The sequence below is a fragment of the Papio anubis genome, chromosome 19 (assembly GCF_008728515.1).
Source record: "Papio anubis isolate 15944 chromosome 19, Panubis1.0, whole genome shotgun sequence".
NCBI classification, from domain to species: Eukaryota; Metazoa; Chordata; class Mammalia; order Primates; family Cercopithecidae; genus Papio; species Papio anubis.
Window position 1 is genome coordinate 26,831,168 of NC_044994.1, and position 19,819 is coordinate 26,850,986.

At 37.8% G+C, this 19,819-nt stretch overlaps 1 protein-coding gene across 37 annotated transcripts in view; it reads left to right on the forward strand.

The window, feature by feature from the left end:
- DTNA (dystrobrevin alpha) overlaps positions 1-19,819 on the forward strand; it is a 397,895-nt gene that overhangs the window by 319,239 nt on the left and 58,837 nt on the right. For 10 of the 37 annotated variants that reach the window (XM_021930042.2, XM_021930043.2, XM_021930044.2 and 7 more), the window contains 6 exons: positions 3,334-3,439; positions 5,593-5,759; positions 8,210-8,334; positions 12,672-12,680; positions 15,014-15,097; positions 16,809-16,898. In XM_021930042.2, coding sequence (XP_021785734.1) covers positions 3,334-3,439; positions 5,593-5,759; positions 8,210-8,334; positions 12,672-12,680; positions 15,014-15,097; positions 16,809-16,898 — 581 coding nt within the window. Of the gene's footprint in view, positions 1-3,333; positions 3,440-5,592; positions 6,077-8,209; positions 8,335-12,671; positions 12,681-15,013; positions 15,098-16,449; positions 16,738-16,808; positions 16,899-19,819 lie in introns of those variants that run through there. The other 27 variants (XM_031658764.1, XM_031658771.1, XM_031658778.1 and 24 more) reach the window with 9 other exon arrangements.

Sequence of the window (19,819 nt, forward strand, 5' to 3'; positions counted from 1 at the left end):
TCCCACTAGGTCTCTCCCTCAACACCTGGGAATTACAGTTCAAGATGTGATTGGATGGGGACACAAAGCCTAGCCATATCACCACACCCTCAGGGTCATTATTTTCACTATCACTGCACTTTCAAAAGGGCTTAATTGTCTCATTCAGCCTCATGTGAAATACATGCTTGACCCAGCAACAAGCTTTAACATTGGTTTAACAAAGGATACCAGCAAGGAATCCCAACATCTGCCACATCATGGCCTGAGAGGCCCAAAATATGGCAAACACAGCTGCCTAAATCTTCTACACCATGATATATTTGGGGTTCCAAGTGATGTGTTTTAACTGGGTATGGCTAAAGCTACCCTGGGAAGCTGCATAGTTTAGGGGGCTATCTATGTGTGTACCTCTCCGGTCATGTAGAACAGACTTCAGGCCCATTCTCCAGCATAGCCCAGTAGTAGAATAGAAATCTATACATCAAAGGTTAGTTTACCATTTTTTGGAAATCCGAACTAACTTTTTTGTCCACTGAAAAGGCCTCTTGACTGAGTGTGGTGGCTCACCCTTATAATCCCAGGACTTTGGGAGGCCAAGGGTCAGGAGCTCAGGAGTTCAAAACCAGTGTGAGCAACACAAGGAGACCCCATCTCTACAAAAAAATTTAAAAACTTAGCCAGGCATGGTGGTACATGCTTGTAGTCCCAGCTTCTCAGGAGTCTGAGGCAGGAGGATAGCTTGAGCCCAGATGGCACCACTGCACTCCAGCCCAGGCGACAGAGCAAGGCCCTGTCTCAAAAAAAAAAAAAAAACCCAGGTATATCCCTGCCCCATAAAATGCATACAAACAAATGCTCACTACACTGTACTTTACTGATTAAGAGTCAGGAAGTCTTTTCTTTTTACTGAAATTAACTTTTAAAAGCGTCAATCGGCCAGGTGAGGTGGCTCACGCCTGTAATCCCAACACTTTGGGAGGCCACGGCAGGCAGACCACAAGGTCAGGAGTTTGAGACCAGCCTGTCCAATATGATGAAACCCCGTCTTTACTAAAAATACAAAAATTAGCCGGGCATGGTGGTGGGCACCTGTAGTCCCAGCTAGAAGCAGGAGAATCGCTTGAACCCGTGAGGTGGAGGTTGCAGTGAGCCGAGATTGTGCCACTGCACTCCAGTCTGGGAGACAGAGCAAGACTCCATCTCAAAAAAAAAAAAAAGGTCAATCACTTCAAAACACAAATCTATTTTTTCATTCAATTTTACTGCTTTCCAACTTTTCTCATGGCATGCTAAATGTACGGCTCCTTTTATTTTTATAGTGCTTTATGCCTCACAAAGTGAATTATCTGATTTATGGCTTGCAACAACCCTGTGACCTAACAAAGAAAATATGATTCATTTTTAACAATATAAAGTTCATAGCTAGTGAGGGCAGGGGGCTGTTTTTAACTTTGGTCTTCTGATTCCATCTGTTAATGTTACTCTTGTGTTCTTGTTGTTGTTGCTTTTGTTTTGTGCACTTTCAGTTCATATTTACAAATATGCAGATGATCTGACTCAAGGAAATGTAATTACCTGTTGTATTACTTCATCCAATCATGGAAACAAGAATAATTTCATTTATATCTGAATTCTGGAATTTTAGGTAGTATATTATAGAAGAATTGGTAAATGTGCTAATGCCTCAGAATACATCTCATTCAAAATCAGCTGGAGTAATAGGACTGGTTTTTAAAAAAAAAAAAAAAAAAAAAAAAAAGTCTTAAAATGACCTGTGCTGGGTGTGGGGCTCACACAGTAATCCTAGCACTTTGAGAGGCTGAGGCAGGAGGAGAGCTTGAGTCCAACAGTTCAAGACCAGCCTGGAAAACATAGTAAGATCTCATCTCTGAAAAAACAATTAAAGAATTAGCCAGGTGTAGTGGCACACACTTATAGTCCCAGCTACTTGGGAGGCTGAGATGAGAGGATCCCTTTAGCCCAGGTGTTCAAGGTTTCAGTGAACTATGATTGTGCTGCTGTACTCCAGCCTGGGCCACAGAGTGAGATCCTGTCTCTAAAAAAAAAAAAAAAAGAAAAAAAAGGATCTATGTGTTCAAGATTTATATGTGATATTGCCATGTTCAAAATTCCTTTTGAAATATCCTCTAGACTGTTCTATGATTTGTACATATCCTTGATGATAGGCAACTTATACATGTTGAAATCATAACAACATTGTTGGAAACTTCCAGGAGTGATTTTTAGCCAGTATGACAAATAGTCAAAATGAATAAGATCATTTCAAGTATGAAAAGAGGTAACATAAAAATAGTGAGACCAGTTTATTTTTGTACTTAATGAATTGGCTATAACAGCTACTCAAGAGTCTGAGGTAGGTAAGAGGAGATAGGAGGATGGTTGAGACCAGGAGTTTGAGTCCAGCCTGGGCAACATAGTGAGACCCCCATCTTTAAAGTAAATAAATAAATAAATATTTTTAAAAAATAAATAAATAATATCCCATCCCCTTTGATATTCTAGTTCAAAATTTCAAGTAGTGATTTTTGCATATAAATATGTATTTTGTTATTTATACCATTACAGTACATGTATTAATATAGCTTTCTTACTTTTATCATTTTGAAAGGAACTTATAGATACAATGCATTCCTTTTGTACATCCAAAAGGACCTGGATATTGAGAAAGAAGCAGACTGAATTGAGAGGAATTATATATAAAGTAATAAAAGGAACAAGTTTTTTAAAATTTAGATGGTTCTGTCCTAACAGGATTCCCTCCTGCTCTTGTATAACAGAACCATTCACATTAACCACTAAATATTTAGTACTTAAGGAAGCTGAGGGAGCTCGAAAGGGAAGTTATTCTAGAAATTTAGAAGACTGACTGATAGGAAAATTATAAAGTGAGCTATGATGCAGTCTTGAGTAAAATTCCATGGAGAATTTCAATTCTTTATTTTTCTTCATTATTTTTATACTGTCTTTCATACATACAAATGAGCAGTGAGCCAAGATTGCACCACTGCACTCTAGCTTGGGGGACAGAGAGAGATTCCATCTCATATATACAAATGATGCTCTCAGAATTGTTTTTCTCCTGGTGATACTATTGACTCAGCCTCAGTGGAGAGAATTCAGTCCTATGTATGCTTAGGTATAAAAAGCAAGCAATGTTTTCAGTTCTGAACTAGTTTAATAACACATTTGGCAAGTTCTATTTCTTCAGATATTAGAGGTTTATTGAGTGCTCTTTTGTTTCAGTCTCAAATGATATGATATTTAAATAGCAGGTAAATTGAGATGATTCTCTGTCCTAAATTTATGTTTTTTGGGGTTTTTTTAATGCAGAAAAAAGTCACGTTAAATGGTTTCTTGGACACGCTTATGTCGGATCCTCCCCCGCAGTGTCTGGTCTGGTTGCCTCTTCTGCATCGACTAGCGAATGTGGAAAATGGTGAGTAGTTACTACCGAGCAAAGGTGATTTTTTAAATTATTGAAATTAGGCCATTAGTTCTACAGTTAGTAAGCCCAGGTCGTTGTTTTAGGGAAGCCTATTTAGTGCCTCCTAGTTTTGTTTAGGAGAGAACTAACCCATCTCCCTGTTCGGGAAGGCCTTAAAGGACCACTGAAAAATTAGGACTGTCAGTTCTAAAAACTTAGTAAATCTCATGGTGTTCTTCTTAATTACAAGTCAGGTGTGGTTAAAAGACTTGGCACAATAGAAGGCGAACTTCAACAAGGAGTGTGACATTATTTTGTATTTGTTTTAGATCTGAATTTCTCATATTTGCATACATGGCACTGATTATTTCTTCCCACTCAACCAGAAATAGGTGGGAGAAATGAGAAAAAAAAAATAGATGATAGCACCCTGTTAATCTTCAGTCATATGTTCCAGATTGTGAGCTTTCAATAGTTGTACTAACGTTAAAGATAAGAGTAAAATAACTTTCGTATCATGTCTTTTTTTAAAGCAAGTATTTCTAGGATAAAAGGAACTGCTGTTGGCATATCCAGATTTAAGTATGAAATACAGTTTGGGGCAAATTTTACAGAAATTTAAACATGGAACTGTTCAGTGCCTCCATCTAATCTTTAGGTGTTCCTACTTACTGTTCAATGTAACTCTGAAATTTCTCCAGACTTGACGAGGAAATAATTTAGTCTATATCTCTTACTAGAGATCTAACTTAAGTCTCTATATATTACTCAACTTCTGTGTATTTCTTTAATATACATTGAAACTAAAGTTAGCTTAATTTTAAATTATCATTCAGAATTTTGAGCATCTGCCCTTATTTATCTCAGTTAGTTAAAAGTTACGAATTTATCCTGTTTTTCTAATGGAGAAAATTTAAAGAATGAATTTACTTTTTTTTTTTTGCAATCACTAACAATCATAGCTTTTTTGTTTATCCATATGCAGAAGTGAAGAGCAATCAAGGTCCATGTTAGTATGCAAAATGAGTTCATGTTACTGTTTACAGTTCTAGAACTAGTCATTTTCCAATCATAAAGCTATAATTTCATTCCTTCTCTCTCAGCATTTCCTGCTGCAGGAGATCAGTTTCTCAGGCACTGTCCCAGAACAGTTGTCCCTAGATTCAAGTCCCACTCTAGTCTTTCTCAAGAGCCAGAAAGGAAGGTTATGACACTTGTTTAGAAGACAGTGCTTCCAGAGCTAGTTATGTCTTTGTTTTTACACTTTGCTTTTTATCTTCATTTATTATTATTTGTAGTGTTTTTCCTGACTGGTTAGGCCAGAGAATAGCTTTACCAAAGGCAAGAATTGTTATTGTCGTTTTAGTATCTAGTTCATAGCATGTAGATAATTACTTGGAATTGATCACTTAAATCTAATATTTTACTTTGCTTCAAATCCAGTATTTTGCTTTGCCTGCTTTATAATTCAAATTTCCTACCAAAGAAAGTTAACTGTCTCTTGAGGTATCTGAATTATTTAGAACTGTTTTCAGATAACTTACACATCTTTTTTAGGGCCCTATACTCCTGCCTCAGGAAAGAAAAAAAAAATCTGTTTGTCAGATATAGGCAACACCAGTCGTTAAGTAAGCCATTAGTCACTCCATTTTTTAAAAAGTAGCTTAATTCTCACATCCACATCCAGTTTTCCACTCTCTGCCCGTCTTTCTTTTTTCTTCCTCTCATTCTCCATGTCTCTGATATTTGCTCTCTTCCCACTGGACAATCGGCATTCACCCCTTGTGTTTCTGAGTCTTCCAGTGAGCTGTGCTGGTCTCCTGGAGACAGAGGGCAGTTTGGGGTAAAGGCAAGTCTGTTTGGGCAATTTAAATTCTTGTTATGTGAGAGATGGGAATAGAAAGAGCAAATGGCATTACAGAGATTTTTGTTGTTAAAAGGACACCTCTTCTCCATCCCATTTCATTTCATTTCCCCACAGGCATGATTGAAAAGGGTTGTGGGAGAATCCAGGAATGAACTAAATGTTTTTCTGAGCCCAAATCAACTATCATCTGAAATCGTGGTGCAGAGAAGAAAGGTACAATTCCTATAAGGCTGTATTTTTCCTTCTTCTGGTTCATACTTTTGTTTTCTTGTTTTTTCTTCACTTACTTCCCCCTTAGTCTTCCATCCGGTGGAGTGTTCCTACTGCCACAGTGAGAGTATGATGGGATTTCGCTACCGATGCCAACAGTGTCACAATTACCAGCTCTGTCAGGACTGCTTCTGGAGGGGACATGCCGGTGGTTCTCATAGCAACCAGCACCAAATGAAAGAGTACACGTCATGGGTAAGGCAAGGTCCAGGCAATACTTGGAGTTGGATGTGTGAGTGTTGCCCAGAATTAAAGGGAATATCAAGGATGGTGGCAGAATTAAAGGGCAAACTTACCTTCTATCCCAGGTCTAGTATTCAGTCCCCCTTCCTCCCACCCTCCACCCCACTGGGTGCTCTTACTTATTCTGTTGGAACCCAGTGTAGCTTCCTGAGACTTAAAATATAGGAAGACTCAAAACTATGTTACTTCTTGGAATATAGATAATTCAGTACCGATTTAAATAACAACTGAACAGCAAGGACCTTCTGGAACATAGTCTTACATTCACAGTAAGTTAAAATCTGTCCCAAGTTTTGTTTTGTGGAAACGGCTGAAAAATTATTGTTAGTTTTATTTTTCTTAGATTCTGGAGTTCTTGTAAGTGCATGACTAGAATATTAAAGAAACAAGTATGAGAGAGGAGAGTGTGGACTTAATAATACTGTTCCATTTTACTTTTCTGCAGAGGGTGGGGAGGGGAGATTGTGGTTATATTAGCAAACCATCTTTTCATGAAGAGTCTGAGTGACCAACCTGGCAAAGGTGGCATGTGAGTGTCTGTGTGATAGATGTCTTCTCAGGAGCATGTGGCACCAGGTCTGTGGGAGGAAATGTGACTCTGTGAGCTCATTGTTCAAGTGGATTATGATTTACGGACGTTTATCTTAGTTAAACTCAAAGATCAGTTCCAGCAGTGTTGCCCTTGTGCATCTCTTCAAGGATGGGTTTTTGTAGGGTGTGTAGATTGGATCTTGTGGGATATACCTTCAGCCCTTCCAGCACCTCTTGGAAAAGTTCTGTCACAAGAAAATCCAACCTATTTATGAGTTTTGCTATATTTTAATGTATTTCAATTCAACCTGTAGTCTTTACTTAAAGAGGTCTTCAGAATATACTTCTTCAATCAAAATATTCTTCCTAGGAATTATTATTGGGAACTAATATTCAGTATAGATATACTAGTACTTCATCACCAGTCAGATTCTGCATTCAAGTAACAGTTCTTCACCAAGGCAGAGTATACCGAGAACTTGCCAATTCCAGTGCAACTCCTCACTGTTGTTTATGTCATGCTGAGGATAGATAGATACATGAACACGGATCATGAACTACCATTTAGTTTAGAAGATAGGAGCTAAAACTTTCTATTTTCTTATTGTTAGCATATTACCAGTTTTCAAACTTCGACCCCATATCCTAAAAGATTTGGTGTTTGAAAACTAATCAGATTTAGTTGTTTTACGTAAATGCTAAATCCACATAAGGAGCCTCTTTCTTAGGGGTTGTAGACTCTAAAATTATATTCCAGGGCACTGTCCGTACAAAGAAGGATCAGACTTCTTGAGAAGACAGAAGGCCCTATGGTTTGTGGTGCAAAGAGCTGCTGTTGCTGCTATCTTAACTGTTCTAAGAATTACATCTCCTAACAAAAGCCAGAGGGATTGCTTGAGCAATGCTCTTATTAGCTTTTAAAAAATGGGGATAATAGTCACTTCATTATATTACCAATTAAGGACTCTAGATGTAAAAGAAAGTGACAAAATTTGAAATGGTTCCTTATGGAAAGAAAAAATACGGTTAAAGTTTTATTATTATGTTGGTGCAAAAGCAATTGCGGTTTTTGCCATTACTTTCAAATGGCAAAAACCACAACTGCTGTTGCACCAACCTAATATACGTGGTAGGCTGCTTTTTGTATAATTTTGACTGCATAATGTCAAGACAAACATCCCAACAATCTAAACGAAAAAGAGGCAGCGTGATTCTCTGGAAATAACCTGAGTTTCAAATTCTGAAGACTCAGATTGAAGTTTCATTTTCACTTCTAACTGGATGTGTTCAGCCACACCTGAAATATCTTTCTTGCACCTGGATTCCTGCAAAACCTTCTGCTCATCTTCCTTCCATACCTATTTTCTCACAAACCATTTTCTGTTCTTAAGTGAGAGCAGTCCTTCTAGAATCAGGTCTGATGCTGTCATGCCTGTGATTTAAACTCTTCATGGTCTCCCTCTGTCCTGGGGATAAAGAGACAGTTCTTAACAAGCCATATAAAGATTTTGATGATCTGCCTCCTGCTTTCCTCCCCAGAAGGGCTCCCTTCACTGTTCCTCCATCTCGAATGACCTTCCTAGTCTGCTGAGTTTTTGTCAGAAGGACTCCTGCAGGCCCACTAAGTCCCAGCGAAGGTGCCCCATGCACAATGCCTGCTCCCATTTATTGTAGCATTTGCTGACACTGAGCAGCAGGAGGCAGCTTGTTCAGAAACTGTCTTCCCAGCATTGAGCAAACTTCCGGACTCAGAGTCAGCACTGAAAAGGATTTCTTCCATGAATGAATATCTATTATGAAAAGCAAATCATTTGATAAAATATTACATAAATATTAGCTGTTGTCACTTCTACCTTCCTTCTTCTTTCCAGAAATCACCTGCTAAGAAGCTGACTAATGCATTAAGCAAGTCCCTGAGCTGTGCTTCCAGCCGTGAACCTTTGCACCCCATGTTCCCAGATCAGCCTGAGAAGCCACTCAACTTGGCTCACATCGTGTGAGTATCTCTACCCTCCCAGTAAAGAGAAAATTTTCTTCAAGGGCACATGTCTGGAGCCACACAAAGGCAATTCCCTATCAGTGGTCAGCAACCAAGATTTTTCATTTAATTATTTTAAAAAGTCAGAGTAATGCCCTTACAGTTTTTTGTTGTTGTTGAGGTATACAGTACTTCCACCAGGCAGACAAGTGAAATATGCAACACTAACATAATTCGCCTGAAGGTGGAAAATATTTCAGAAAGCTTAGTTACAAAATATGGATGTTAGTGGTGCCTGCACATTGGAAGTTAACAATCAATGGGATCACTGTGGTAAAAAATGATTTACAGCATATTGTTCCTTAATTTCGTATGTGCCTTGAGTTCCAAATATAAAAGCTCTTTATTGCTCTGCAGACCCAGTTTAAGATGCCAGCAAATCTAGAAATTACTTTTGTTTTTCATCCCAAGCTATATAACTTTAGAAGAATCATAGCCTGTGCAGGGGAAGGGGGAGTGTTGGGAAAATTTACCAGAATATTCAAAGATTCTTTTCTTCAAAGTATGTGTGAGTTTCGTGGCAGAAGGTGTTGGACCAGCAAACGGTCCTTCCAGCCATCCCTGCTACCTCCCGGAAGTTTCATGCCTTTGAACCTCTCTCAGGCCTGGGTGGCCAAGATAACAAGGGGGCTTAGGTAGAAGAAACAATTTTTTCCTTGGTGTTACCTTGGGCTCCTAAGAAGAAAGAGTCTCATTACCTGCTTCTATGCACAATTAGATAACATGTAGTCACAGATGCCTCCTTATGAACTGCCTGTTGTTTTCCACAGTTCAGTGGAACCTGTCACACCACAGGGCCTGTGTTTGCATGTTGACATCAAGAGGTGGGCTGATGGGACCTATCAGTATAGAAATTCAACAATGCAAAGTTCGTGCTTCAGGCAGTTCAGCATATGATCCAGAAGGGGCACTGTGGTGGGTATGAGACCTTCAGGGAAGCAGCACCTACATTCTCCGACGGACCTTAGCAAATACCACCAAACAATTTGTGCTGCGTCACATCTGTGAGCTTTGGATAAATACTTTGGGGCTTTGTTTTGCTTGTTCCTGCGGGTGCTTTGAGACATCTCTGACCTCAGCAGTATACACAGCCTGAAGGCTCCTGTTTCTCAGCTTACAAGCTGGCATGGGCTCAGCCTCCAGAAGCTAATGTAAACTAATTCTGTAGAATGTGGTTAACTTATTTTTGGAAATTATGCTTCTATAAATAAACCTTAAAATAAGCCAGGGATAAATAAATCTGGGGAATGTCCCAAAGGGCCAACCACTTGCAGCAATCTACCTCACAGGAGCTTATGAAGGATTTTATTAAGGTCTAGACTTTCCTTCCCATAGCCAATTAGACACAATCACTAAGTTGCTAATAAATGACCACAGCAAAGTGAGAGCAGCTGGTGCTCCCTGAGCTATGCTGAGAGTAATTTCCTACCAGCCCTGCTAGGAGTTTCACCCCAAGAAAGCAGCCTTCAACGGAACTGCTGGGTGTCATGAAGATAGGGGGTGTGGGTGTGAATAGCCTGGCTCTAAGAGCTTTTCTGCTTCACACTCCTCCAAAGAATTAGGAAGTGATGTACTGCAATGTAAAAGTCTATTTCACAGTGAGTCACATTGGAGTATTATCTAGCTCAGGGCCTTGTATCCAGTGGGTGCTAGGATTGGGTGGTGTGTGTGTGTGTGTATGAGAGAGAGAGAAAGGTATTTAATTGGCTGAGTAATAATTTTTAAATTTTGACTTATGGGGCAATATAATCTGTTTTGTCATTTATTGAAGTAACTGAGGGCTAAGCTACACAATACATTCTTAGTTTATGTTCCATGGAGAGATTTTAAAATTCTGTACAAAATGTGTCTTCTTTTGAGAAAACCTCTATGTATTTTACCAGATCCTCAAGAGTCCTTGAATCAGAATACTGATCTGTACTCACTGATAACATATTTTCCCAGGGTGAAAGTTTTAATTTTAAAATTCAAATTGTACAAGATATTTAATTGTTGAAATAACATACAAGACATTCTGGATGTAGAATGTCAAGTCTGTTTTAGAACAGAATATTTTTGTTCTATTTTTAGCCATAGACATTTTTTCCATATTTGTTTCTTTATTCAAATGCTATTGTCATGAGTAGATATCCACGTCTTTTTTCTGAGACTTTTAATTTTAAAATGCATTGCTCATTTAACTATTCTAAATTATCATAGGCACATCAAGGACATTTAAATAAAAAAATAAATGGTATTAAGCCTTAATCATTTATAAAAAAGAATGCTCTCTTAATCTGCTATAATGAACATGTACATGGAATTAATGAATATTCACACTTCTTCCAAATGTATGTAAATAATATTTTGATAAATTAGACAAAAATATGTGACATTCCATACCATGTCATTTTATAATAAGCCATCCCACTACTTTTATACAGTGCTGTACAGTGAAAATAAGTGAAATTTAAGAAATAAAACACACCAATACTCCCACCTCCACTTAATGCCCTTAATTTATTACTCCCAAATATGACTTAAATTATAAAGATCTTATGCAGAAGGAATATTGTCATAGTGCAGAAATATGTGAAGTAAGCTTTATCATTGAGTCTCTAGCAAAAATCACCCTAAAAGTATGTTCCTTAGAACTATACATAGCAATAAAAATATATTTTCTAGCTGTAGCTCTGTCTTGGTCATCCTCATTGCCTCTCTGACCTTTCCCTGTGCTTTCCTAAATAATTTATTAAGCAATCTTTAATTGTAGTACAAACCACATCTTTGTCATTCTTTGGGGTGTAGTATCACAAAAATATCCCAGTCCGTATCAGTTGCACCCATGGATAAGCTTACAGACAGAGGTAAGAAGGGAGCAGTGAGTGGGGTGCAAGCATTGGCAATATTGATGGGCATACTCTGTCCTGTGCTGATGACCTGAGGTTCTGGGCATTGGGAATTATAGCACAGACTCAAAATAAAACATTTTGTTTTTGCCACTGTGAAAAAGTGTGTTGATTTTGTAAATTAATACAAATTCATCAAAGACATATTCAGAAAAAAAGTCCATGATGTAAATGTTTAAGTGAAGGATAACGGTATGTCCTTACATAGTGCTGAAATATGTAGAACATTATAGAGCTCATGGACATAAAATTTGATGTTGAACATTATACAGTCTTCTTAAATGCACATCTTGCTGTTTAATTATTGTGTTAAAAAATGCTGGCCAGGCACAGTGACTCACGCCTGTAATCCCAGTACTTGGAGAGGCAGAGGCAGGCCGATCAAGAGGTCAGGAGATCAAGACCATCCTGGTTAACACGATGAAACCCCGTCTCTATTAAAAATACAAAAAGTTAGCTGAGAGTGGTGGCAGGCAGCTGTAGTCCCAGCTACTAGGGATGCTGAGGCAAGAGAATGGTGTGAACCCAGGAGACGGAGTTTGCAGTGAGCCGAGATCACACCACTGCACTCCAGCCTGGGCAACAGAACAAGACTCCGACTCAAAAAAAAAAAAAAACATTGCTACTACATGGCGCATGTATACCTGTGTAACAAACCTGCAGGTTCTGCACATGTACCCCAGAACTTAAAGTAAAATAAAAAAAAATTGCTACTAGTTCTCTAATACATACTGCATCCAAAGTTGAGCAGCAAAAGCATTATAAGATATAAATAAAATTGAGAAAATAATAAGTGGAAAATGCTTTATCAATACCTAATGAAAACATTAGAAAATATTTTTATTACTCATTTAAAACTCAAGTTCCAATTTTTTCTTTTTTTTTTTTTTTCTTTTTTTTTGGTAGAAATAGGGTCTCTCTATATTACCCAGGCTGGTCTGGAACTCCTAGGCTGAGATTATAAGTGTGAGCCACCACACCTGGCCACAACTTAAATGTGAAAAAAGTGGCAAAAATATGGCACAGTCTGACTGTGTAACAAATTAACATTTTACAAGTAGACTTAGATATGGTAAAAAATAAATTTTAAAAAGAGATTGAATCAATAGGATTTTTAAACAGGTTACAGTACTAATATCTCTGTCACACACAAACACACACGTACATTTGCATATGGAAATGAAGCATGTGACACACAGAAAATGCCCTTTTTTTTTTTTTACTATAGCCAAGGGATTTTCTACCCATCTTGTAGGGAGGTGCTGCGAGTCATGAATTAGTCCTTAAATAGAAATGAGCAGGTGGTGACATTTTGGTACCTTGACATTTGTTCTTAGCTATTGTATTGCTTGTAAATGTTACCATGATTAACGGTCTGTATTCTGTTCAATTTTTCGCTGCCAAAAGTGATACTTGGTAAGTAGTGCAGTAGTTTCCAGTCTACTTATGAAGATGTATAATCATGATCATAAGTGGGGATGAGACACAAAACAAGTGAGCAATATGAGGCTAGTTTAGAAATAAGTCTTCTTGTGCTGTACACTCAGTTTACAAGGATGACACTTACATAAAATTGTCCTCTGTGAAGATCTTGTCCAGAAGGCCCCTGTGACTTACTCTATTTTGTGGAGCTGTTTCTTTTACATAAAACCAAATATGTCCAAAATTCCCAGTGTGGGCCATTTGTTAGATAAGGTAACTTGTCATTTGATTGTGGAAGAAATAGGAATTTCAGTTCCTCTGAAAACCACCATTTGGTGCTGGGGCTAGCCATTCTTTGTCCCAAGTTCAACATTTCAATGGTAGACCTTAAACAAAGCCATTTGCTGAGAAACCTTGATTTCAGCTTTGTAGTGACCGGATTCAATAGAATACATTTATCAAGCTAGTTAAAAAGCATTCTAAATCCACTTGTTTTCTCATTTTTAGACATGGAGGAAGATGGAAAAGTTAAAAAAAAAAAAAAAAAGACAAAATCAGAAGTGTCAGGTCAAATATTTTTTTCAACTCTTTGCAAAGCTACGATGAAGATGTTATACTCTGTTCACTGTTTTAAAATCTAGCAGATCAAACTTTTCATAATTCACAGAGGACATTTGTATAAAATCAGCATCCTTCTTCTAAATTGCTAGTGTTCAACTCAAAGCAGAGTTAGTTTTAAACTAGCCTTGTGTTGCTCCCTTATATATCAAAGATGCATCTTAGATAAGTAATGCAAAACACTAAGATTGTTTTCAGAACTTCAGTTTTGTCTAGAGTAGATGAAATAGTGAATCTGTTGTTTTGGCTTCGTCCAACAGATGATATGTCTTATAAAATCTCAGAGTATAGGTTAGCACCAGCTACCATGAAAAAAGTTTCGGTGAATTTATGTTATTTTTTATTTTTATTTTTTTATTTTTCCCTAAGTTATTGGGGTACAGGTGGTATTTGGTTACATGAGTAAGTTCTTTAGTGATGATTTGTGAGATTTTGGTGCACCCATCACCCGAGCAGTACACACTGCACCATATTTGTAATCTTTTATCCCTAACCCCAGAGACTGTTATTCTAAGTCTCAGTGAATTTTTGCATGTAGTGCTGACATTTTAAAACCTGCAGAGCTTCATGTCCATTCCAGTCAATACATTGGGATATACAAGCCTATCTTTTTCCCAGAATGTCTTCGTTGTAGAATCCAAAGCTGTTCTCTAAAGTAAAAATTAAACCATTTACAAATTTGGCTCTTAATCAAGCCAACATAAATTGATTATTTAGGCTGCTATAATTAATGTCTCATCTTCAAAATGTTCTATACTGTCAAACTCAAATATAGAATTATAGTGAAACAAATTTCCTGTGATTCAGAAAATGCCCCACCTCATTTTCCATCTTTTGAACTCTAAATCCCATCTCATATTACCATTCATTATCCTATATTGAACCTAAAAAAGACTAAAAATGCCTTGGAGATGAGATATGGATCTTAGTCCTATCATTTTACCTGACCTAAAACATTCATGATAGGGAAAGAATGACAGAATGAAATGAAAATCAGACCAAGGAAGATGGACTCCATGCAGTTGGTGTTTAGAACCATGAACAATTCTGAGGAAAATTGAACTCTGTTTTCCTTCTCTTATCATAAGAAAACAAGTGAAGCTTATGGGATGCCATACACCATATACTCTATCATATGGACCACCCAAACAACAGAAACTAACTTCATAAATCCTTGTGGAGCTTACTTGCCTCTTCACTTAGAGCAAAGGCAAATAAGGTATGATATGGTTGTACAGCCTGTGTCCTTTCAGACCAGGCATGTTGGAGAGGCCCGTCATCATGGAGAACACAGAAGGAACCTTCCAAAGCCTCAGGAAACTTCCTCTTTCCAAGAGAACGTAGATTCAATGATCAGGTCTTCAAGGCTTCTTGAGAAGGCAGTAGAAGTAATACCACTGCCTTCTTCAAAATCCTTGTTTCATTCCAGAATATTATACAATGAAACATCAAGGCTCAAAGCTCACATCAACATTCACATGGTGTCTGGAGATCTGCCTCCCAGTGTTTACCTGAGATTATATATTCTCAAGGAAATGTTACTTCAAAACACTTAAGGAATTTAATTGGAAAATGTAAGATTTCTTGTTGATCCTGGGAAAGATAGAACTCAGATCTTCCCATCCCCTTTCCTGGAAGGATGAGGGAGAGTTTTAAATGTGTGACTTTTACTTGTTTTAACTTTCTATTCACACTGTCTTTTGTTTTAGGCCTCCCAGACCTGTAACCAGCATGAATGACACCCTGTTCTCCCACTCTGTTCCCTCCTCAGGAAGTCCTTTTATTACCAGGAGGTAAGTTCCAACCCTATTATAAAATAAGCCCTTTCTTTGGTAATGAGCCTTGATTTTGTGGTAACAAAAATATTCTCATGCAAGCCAAGGGCAGAATATTGTTACTGGAAACAAGCTTGCAAATATCCATTATAAGTTTTCAATTTCATTCATTTGTATGCATTTAAAGAGGGGTATGGTGGCTTTGGGGATTAATGTCATGTCTGGAAACCTGCATTTATAATGTATCCACAGTAAGAATGTGGGGTATGTTTCAGTTTTACTGCTGACACATATGCTTCCCATCTTATTAAGGAAGTCACTTTCATAGTCCTCAGAGTGGTCTGTTGAAGTCAAGAAACTGGAATTTCAAGATGCAATGGTGTGTTATTATATAAATGGTGAAGCGTGTCATTCTTTAAAGCTAAGATACAAAAGAATCCTTTGTTGGTGAACCCTGGAGTTCCTGAGGCTAGAGGCTAAAGACTTGGAAATGTAGTTTCCATATAAGCAATGTCATCGATAATAATAATCACTTTTTTAAAAGGTGGATCTGCATCTCATTTCTTTGCACAAGATCCATTCCCATGTGAGCAAGAAACAGGAGAAGCAAATATTTCTCTAAGAGTTAGCATCAGACATATGCAGGGTCAAGAGGTGCTCTGAGTCATTTGATCAAATAATTGCGAATCAAGCACCAGATAATTATTTTATAAATACATGAAGAAGGCTCATGGGAAAGCAAAAACAAAGGTAAGGAAAATTGGAGTGAGTGATTGAACATAAGATTTCAAATGCCTTTCAGCAGAAAAAAAGTACAGCCTCATATTTCACAAAATGCACATAATTCATCTTTTCCCTGAAGAGGTTTATAAGGTGCCAGTTTCACTCTAATATCCTGGTACATTCAACTGAGGATTTGAAGACAATGAGACTAAGAACACAGCTGATTTTTTCTTCTGAGTTCCTGTATGTGCCCATCAACAGGAACCTGAGATGAAGATGTTCCCCATAATTGTAATTAGCAGAATAAACAGAATATGGTGTTTCTGATGTATAAACAAGTTCTGTAACAAGTGGAAACGAGGAGACAGTTTTATACAGCAGAACATCCACAGTAGAATAATATGGTTTAGGTCCTCAGTAACTTCCTTTTAGCACTCTTTTATAGAATCACCAGCAAATTCAACCTTTTTTTTTTCTGGAACGAAATCATAAACTGTAAAGTCTGTAAAGAGACACAGGTGTGCATCTGTGTAGGGAAGACCTGACGTGTTTAGAAATATGTATTTTTATTAGGAAGCTCTGCATTCTGCAAATGTCAAGCAGAGGTAGACCCCATCCTTACTGAAGGTCATTTTATATCATTTCAGCTCGGACGGTGCTTTTGGTGGATGCGTCTAGATGGATAACATGACTTCTTCTACCCTAAAATATTCCTATAATACTTTGAGCTGTTCTGGTTCCTCCAGGGTGCATGGTACCCATTAACCCAAAATATTATTATTTCCATTTTTTCCCATTTTCAGTCCTTTTGGAATGTTCTCTGTGAACCATAGATATGTTGTTTAAAGCTCACATTTCTTTCTATCACCACAGAGATTGGCCTACGGTTTCTGTTTTGAGGGTGCTATTCAATAAAGCTGTGTACACTAAATGTCTTTCCTCTCTGAGTGGGCCTTGCTCTGTCCATGGGAAGTTTTAATGAGGTCTCATTGTTTGAATCCCTCAGGTTACCTGAGGGGATAAGTGCATCCAGCCCTGTGGCTGAAGAGCATTCCCTCATAAAGCAGTACGTAAATCAGCTTGATCACGGTGCACGGTCAGTATCCCAGCCCTGAATTGCTAATCATAGTAGTAGTTCCATAGCTAGACTCATAGTCATTCTACTCTAGCACTAAAATCCTCTCGTAGTATGTCTTATTGGAGATAGAGGTCTTCTGGGGTTTAATGAAATTGTGTTGAGACTTTTCAACTTGAGCTGGACTTTGCAGCTCTTTCCTCTCCTTTCCACATATTTTATGGATTTCATAGCTTCATACCAGCATATAAGAGATGTGTATATGTGAAGTGTATCAAGCTGGATCTTGTTTGGACAAGTCTCTGCTTTTGTACAATTTGCAAAAACCCCAGATGGTAATTTCTAAGACTCTTGAATTAAGGAGTCTATTGGAAAGATCATTAACTAGGTGAGGCTGGGACAATGTCATATAGCTGGACCTCATTGCAGTTAAAGACCTGAGGACTTGTACCTTTCTGTACCATTGGACCTGATCCATTTTCCCCCTAGGGAGGACAGTCTGATTCCTAATGAAGTAACAATTTCAAAAACAGTTGCTTGCTCTCAGTGCTTATTCTCTATCACTTGATAATGCTGGTGGTAAATCACTTTTGATTTCTTCATCATGTTGATAAACTCAGATGGATAGAAATCCATCATGCCAGATGTAGGCAAAAGTTAAAGGTCCTGTACTTCTATCATTGAAACAGAACCAAAGAAATATGACCTACGGCTCTGCCCTCACCCCTAGCCCATCCCAACAATGAAATAAAACCTAAGCAAGCCAAGTATAGTGCCGGTCAGTATAGGGCAGCACCAAGAAAGTAGGTAAGTTCTCCATATTTTCTTTAGCCTAAGTTCAGTCTTTTGTATCATGACAGATCCTAGAAAGATAAAGCCGAATGAGGATGAATTGAAATCCCCACTCCAGACTCCTCCCCACAAACTCCTGGCATTATTCACCTAGGGCTCTTTACAAGCGTACCACTTTGATCTTCAAAAGACACAGGGATAAAACTTTGAAATCTTTCGACATCCTAGTAATCTACTTCATACAGATTTATGAGTGTGTACCTCTGGTTACCAGCATCATCTGTCTCATTCCCTTTTCTTACATCTTTTTTAGCTATGTACTTGATTCACTTTTCCTTTACTTAAAAGGAAAAAAAAAAGGGATTCTCAAAGGCACTCTCCCTTGGTCCTTTGAAGTCTTCTTACATGTGTGTATGTCTGTGTGTGTGTGCACATGTGCACATGTGTACATTCAGTGCTGGTTAGAAGTTAGGTAGAATGTGGGTCATATAACATAATCAATGGACCGATTCACATCATTCATTTTCTTGATTGTAAACTATATGCCTAAATCTATTATGTTTTCTTATAAATTTATAGGAAAGAATGGCTGATTTGAGGGAAATCTATTATCACCACTAGGGAAAGAGCTCTAAGAGCTATGTATGGTGAGCCAGCAACATTATCTAAGCTTATGAAAGATAGCTTATTATTATTATTGCAGATATTATTGCAAGGACTGACCACAAAGCCAGGCCCCAAAGGCTCTTTCTCCCCTTCACTGCCCACAGCTCTGTGCCTCTTAGGATCTGCTATCTTTTTTGGCATCATGCCTCCTTTTTAAAATCTTAATTATCTTGCCATAATCCTTACTTAGTTTAGATGAGAAAGTTAACCAATACTTTTTAACGTCAAGTAAGCTTCTTTCACTGTGACCAAACTTCTTCATTAGTCACAGTAAAGACTAATAAAAAAAATTAGTCACACTCCTTTTACTTCCAATTTTAGAAACATCATTTAAAGTCTTCACAGGTATTTTCATAGTTGCAACCTCTAAAGTGGTAAGCACTCACAAAAGGAATCACGTTGACTATACTACATAACATCTAGCCAGGTCTTATCACTCCACCAAATATTAGGAAATTGCTTATAATTCATATTGCATGTTGAATACAATCTAATATGCTAGTTTTTGGTTTGCTGCAATAACAAGTAATTAATTAATCATACTGTATTAGATGTCCGGGCATGGTGGTTCACGCCTGTAATCCCAGCAATTTGGGAGGCTGAGGCGAGTGGATCACCTGAGGTCAGGAGTTCAAGACTAGCCGGGCCAAAGTGGTGAAACTCCATCTCTACTAAAAATACAAAAATTGGCCAGGCACGGTGGCGGGCGTCTGTAATCCCAGCTACTCGGGAAGCTGAGGCAGGAGAATAGCTTGAACCTAGGAGGCAGAGGTTGTGGTGAGCCAAGATCGTGCCATTGCACTCCAGCCTGGGCAACAAAAGTGAAACTCCATCTCAAAAATAAATAAAATAAAATAAATTTAAAAATGATACTGTATTAGGCTCTGTAGTTCCTATGAGGAGAGTGCACCCACCCCAGATACTTCCCAAATCCTGATCCCTCCAAAAGGAGCAGCAGTTGTGAGTTATTTTTTGGGTTGTCTTGTTGTCAGTTGATTGATAGGTTTGGGTTTTCAACCCAAGAAATACTAATTCAATGTGCCTTTTTCATTTTTAAAAAATGTTTTTGCTTACCCAGAGATTCTTTACTTAACAACCCTGGCTTTTAATCTGACTCAAAAAGTTCAAGCTACATTTTAAATAGTTGTGATTTGGTAATCAAAAGTGGCTAAAAATAAATTTGAGACACAGAATGCAGCCTTTCCTTTTGAAAATCAAAGTTTTCTTCATATCTATTTTTTTCTAAGATTAATGCCCATCTATTTTCAGTCATAAAACAGATAAATTTTTTAATCAACATCTGGCACCACCCTGAAGATTTCTCACTCTTTTCAAACTTTCTGGGCATGTTGTATGAAATTCTATGAATTTGAAATAATCACTCTCTGCAGATAATTCTTTACTTCATGTAGCCCCAGAGCTCCACTAATATGTTAGATTTTTCCAAACCAGAATTACACCAGTCTACACATCAACCCTAACAA